This window comes from Melanaphis sacchari, unplaced genomic scaffold (genome assembly GCF_002803265.2).
Source record: "Melanaphis sacchari strain LSU unplaced genomic scaffold, SCAv2.0 Contig20_pilon_pilon, whole genome shotgun sequence".
NCBI classification, from domain to species: Eukaryota; Metazoa; Arthropoda; class Insecta; order Hemiptera; family Aphididae; genus Melanaphis; species Melanaphis sacchari.
The window spans coordinates 4279512-4284910 of record NW_020271042.1 but is presented as its reverse complement, the minus strand read 5'-3'; the positions used below and the strand labels follow the sequence as shown (position 1 = coordinate 4284910).

At 26.8% G+C, this 5399-nt stretch overlaps 1 protein-coding gene across 1 annotated transcript; it reads left to right on the top strand.

Annotated features, from left to right (window-relative positions):
- Positions 1-669: 669 nt before the first annotated feature.
- LOC112593593 (larval cuticle protein LCP-22-like) lies at positions 670-2659 on the top strand. Its single transcript, XM_025338066.1, has 4 exons — positions 670-772; positions 1475-1751; positions 1836-2031; positions 2172-2659. The coding sequence occupies exons 1-4, from the start codon at positions 761-763 to the stop codon at positions 2431-2433; spliced, it is 747 nt and encodes a 248-aa protein (XP_025193851.1). The 5' UTR covers positions 670-760; the 3' UTR covers positions 2434-2659.
- Positions 2660-5399: the final 2740 nt, after the last annotated feature.

Below are 5399 nucleotides of genomic sequence, written 5' to 3'. Positions count from 1 at the left end.
CTATAATACATATAAGTATATTATATACAACTTTAACGGTAACACGTTTTATTTGTACGTGTACAAATTTTATATTTTTTGAGTAGAACACAATGTTGAATCGAGTATGGGATATCCATATAAAATTTCTTTTAAATCAGACAAAAAAATTAACTTGGAACCTATCCAGTTCCTTTTACGTTTCCATAACGATTCTTGATCATTGTTATCATTATTAAGACTCATCACAAAATTCATAATATTTTAACTTAATTATATTTATGTGGAATAGACCAATTTTACATATAATTTCTGTGGATATAAAACATTTTTCTTATTCTTCTTTATATAATTGATATTTTAAATCGTTTATGGCGTAACATCGAAAATAGCCATCGATTTTGAAGTCTAATAATAATAATGGAAAAAAAAAATTATAAATACCAGTTCCACCTTTATGTCTGGAGTGTAATAACATTAAAAAAAAATCGCAAACCGGTCTTCTTCATCCAATAATCTACAAATCTACATATATATGTGTATACTGTATATGCACTGAACAAAACGTGTATAAAAAAATCAAATAATTTATTCGCTAAAAAAAAAGGGAGACACTTTATTCTTTTTCAAATGTCAAGTTCAAGGTATTTTGCATGAACCTGCGCCAAAATATTAGTATATATACCTCATTGGGATGCTCATTCTGCATCAGTTGTGTCATCTGTCCACATCCCAACACACGGCAATTTTCTGATCACAGTAAACGTTCGAAAAAATCATCATGCAATTCTTGGTGAGTAAAATAGTATATTTTTAAATCTTTGTATAAGAAACTCAGTGAATAGTAATAATTTGTTAAAGTTTCTTTAAAACGTCCTGTGTTGTAGTTTTAATTAAAAAAAAAAAAAAAAATTTAAATAAAATAATGACTAAAATAATTTTTTGATTTTTAAAAACACTCATACGTATGTATTTTACTAAAATTATACATTTGTACTTTTGCATTTTATTTATCTTCTTATTGTATGATACTTGCTTTAAATTCAATCATATAAGTAAATCGTATAAAAAAATACTTATACATGTAAACATATACATTTTTAAATCATGACTTAAATTAATAAAACTATAAGACAAATTTAAATTTAACTAAGAATTTTTTAACTTAAGTTATTATTACTGTAAAAGTAATATACATTCTAATACGAGTATTATAATAATTTAGTCCTGATTTTTTTTGTTTTTACTTTAAATTTTACCAAAAATTGTTTGATTACACAAAATTCATTAGATATATTAATAACTTAAGTTTTAGGTAAGCTCATAAAAAATTGTACTTGCATTTTAAACAAATATGTATTTTTAGTTACATTTTAAAATCAATATTACATCTATAAAAATTTTTACGTTATAACCAAATCGCAATAATTATTTGTAAAAATCCGACTTCAGTGCTTTTGTAAACGAAATTTAATTTTTGTACCTATGTCTTTAGGTAGTGTTAGTAGCTGTTGTCGCAGCGGTTGCTGCGGCTCCACCTAAGGAAGCTGTCAAAGCTTTCCCTTACAGTGGATTCCCAGTCAACCAGGCTTACTACCCAGGTCAACAAGCATACTACCCAGGATACCAAGGTTACCAAGGTTACAACTTCGGATTCCGTAACGGATACTACCCAGGACAACAATCGTACTACCCAGGACAACAATCGTACTACCCAGGATACCAAGCCGGTTACCAAGGTTACTATCCAGGATACCAATTCGGTTACCCAGGTTTGATTTCGTTTACTATTTTTTTTATCTAAATCACAAAGTCACACATTTTCAAAAATGTTTGTATATTACTATTTTCCACAGGTTACAACCGTGGTTACTACCCAGGCGCCCCTGCTGTCTACCCAACTGTCAGTGCCGTCACTCCGGCCCCAATCATCGCACCTGTGCCAATTGCCCCAAAAGTTGTTTCACCAGTATACAAACCAGTAGACAACAAATTGCCAGCTATTGTTAGACAATCGCAGGAATCGAACGTTGATGGTAACTTCAAATACGGGTTAGTATTATAATATGATATTTGATCAGATTTCTGCAACAATTCAAATGGTGAATTAAATCGAGAAATACAAACGCGCCACTCGTCATAAACTTAAAAAAAAATTGTTTTTAAATGAGATATATTTGCGTGCATTTCAGATATGAAACCGAGAACGGTATTGTCGCACAGGCTGCCGGATACGTGAAGAACGCTGGTTCTGAAAACGCCGTTCAAGTTATTGAAGGTTCTTATGCTTATGTCGGTGATGACGGTGCTCCAGTTGAAGTCAAGTACTACGCCGATGAGACCGGTTACCACGCATCTGGAAACGTCGTCCCAACCATCCCCTCAGAAATTGCCAAGTCTTTGGAATTTATTGCTTCCCAGCCACAGAAACCAGAAGACTCCAAAAAGAAGTAAACATAGCCTGCATTAATCATTTATGCTGGCACGGCTCAAACACGTATACCATTAGCTATTAGACACTGCGTGCAAAATACGCACATTTTTTATCATTGCAAATATTGTGTTTGCAGTGATTTTCTTTATTCGTATTTGAATGACGAATAAGGATAAATTTACTGTACACAATTCAGTTATGTTGGATGTAACAAAAAAACATAAAATATAAAAACTTGAAGTTAAATTTCGTGTAGTTTTTTTTTTATTCCACTTCTTTATTAAGTAAAAACTTAATGTCCATCTGCATGCAGTGGCGTGGTGAACTGAATCTATTCCATAGGCAATAAATATAGCCCGAGAACCCATCTCCTTATTACTATAAACGCAAATAGGGTTGAGGAGGAGGTGACTTAAAAAAAAAAAAATCTTATAGACGTATTATTATAAAAACATTATTGTTGATGTATAAGATTATATTATATTGTATGATAAGAAATTAGCAGGTGCATAATCTATTCGCGAATCGCGACCCTTCCCTCCCTTATATGTTTAAATGTTTATAGTATCTTGGTTTCAAATGACCGAATTTTTAGGATTGGCTATATTTATGTATTATTATATTAAAGTTTAAATTTACAATAATAATTTTGAGTATAGAGTAATAAAGTATACAAACAAATTAAAAATAACTACTAATTTTAATAATATTTTGTATTAGCGCTATTATGATTTTATTAGTACCTATTATTGTTATTGACCTCATTAGAGTTAAAATAAATTTGAAATAAATAAATTTTTATAATTCCATTACTACGAATTTTAAATTATTATCTAGAAAATTTAGAAGATATATTATTATTTACTAGCTATACTTATGCACTTTGTTTGCTAGTAAAATGACACCTCTTATATGATTCAAATGTTGTTTAATTCGTTTTATTTTAATATTCGTAATTCACAGGTAGCATAGCTTTCCTTTTATACCTTTATAGCTGTTTCCGTATACTTCATTGTTCGTGAAAAATATAACACCTCATATAGAGGATATTTTAAAACTTATTTCATCATTAACTGATATTGCGAATATTGTTGACCCCAAACCTATATCTCCCGCCTGTGCTAAATCTAACTGGTAGTTCCAAAGATTGGAGCATTCAAACAAACAAATTCTTCAGCTTTATTATGTAAGTACAGAGTAATATTATTTTTATGATTTTAATGTACTAGTTTAGTCTAATATTTTTTTGAAGAGTGTACTCATATGAATTATGAGTACTTATAAAATTTGAATAATAAATCAAAAGTATTTGTGAAATATTATTATGATGTTTGTATTACTATGAAAATAAATTGTTGAATATATTTGGAACAGATACATTAGCGCATATTATGGATTGGAAGACTTTGAGCTAGCTAAGACCCTTAAAAGGCCTTTATGTGTTTAACTATATAAACATTTATTAATGAAGTAACCAGTATTATAATATGATGGTAAATAACATAGGTAAACCATGTATTTACTGTTTAATATATTTGTTTGTTAGTTGATTTTAACTTTCAAGAAATTAGAAAGAATAACATTAAATATCATGCAAACGACAATTAATAGCAAAGTTTAAATTACTAACGCAACAGCACATTGTATAAGTATAAGCGTTAACTATTTATTTGTTTTTTATACCTATTGTTTAAACCCATTATCATTGAAACCGGTGGTTGTAAACGATTATAAATATTTAATATGCAATTTTTTTTTCAAACATAATTTGTAAACAAATATTTATAATTGTTATGAATTATTAAATACCACAAAAATAAATCATATGATTTTATTTAATATGAAAATAATCTTTAAAAAATTAATTGATCAATTGAATATTGACTTTATATGCATATTTGTATTAATTGTTTTGAAAACTGTAATAATAAACATGTAAAAAGTTCAATAAGTATGAAAAAAATACCACTAAAATATACTAAAAAAATAGAGTTATTACTGGTTGGTTGTAAAATATGAACATAATTTTATTCATAAAAACTTTTCAATAAAAAGTTGAAAGTCGAATTGTAAATTTTACATATAAAAAATTAGTATATTTTGTAGGTGTGAAGATATCACATATAGATATTATCATCATATACTAATATAATAATGTATATTTATAATAGTATATATTCACAAGAAAATAAATGCTAAATACACTATTATAGTCAATGATGAAAGAATAATAATAAATTTGCATATAAATTTTGAGATAAATTACTTAAATGGACTAATATTTTAGTAATAAACATGAATTAATACGATATTTTGAAAAGAAAAAAAACTTTTTTACGATCAGTTGTAATAATTGTATATTTGTATAAAATTTAAATTGGTACTTAAGCCAAAAATATGTAAAACCTGTTTATTAAATTAACGCGTGACTTTGGTGCAACCAAATATAAAATAGTTTGCGTGTTTAATAAATTTATTTCATAGATCACTCTAATATTTTATAAATTATGTAAAATACGTAATATAATATCAAATTATTCGTAAATCGTGTTTATATATTTATATCATATATATATTTTAGATTTTATAAATGTATTATAAGAAAGTTCATAATATAAGGTACAATTATAAATTTATGGAAAACTGTTTTATTATATCCATATTATTATTATAAATTAGAATAATGAATATGTGATTTTACTTGTACTGTAATCATAAATCATTGTAGCCAATTATAAATTATAATGTTCACGTATTAAGGTAATGAAGTATTTAAACTTCAAAATACATTTCCAGTTATATGAAGAAAAAAAACACGTAACATTACCGTTATCGTTTATGAGTTTAATATTATTTAAATACGTAATTTGTAGTATATAATGATGTAAAAATACTGTATTTTATATAATTGCATTTGTTTAATCATGTATAGTATTAATATACAGTAGTAAGAACGTGTATAACAATATAGTATTTTACAAAAACC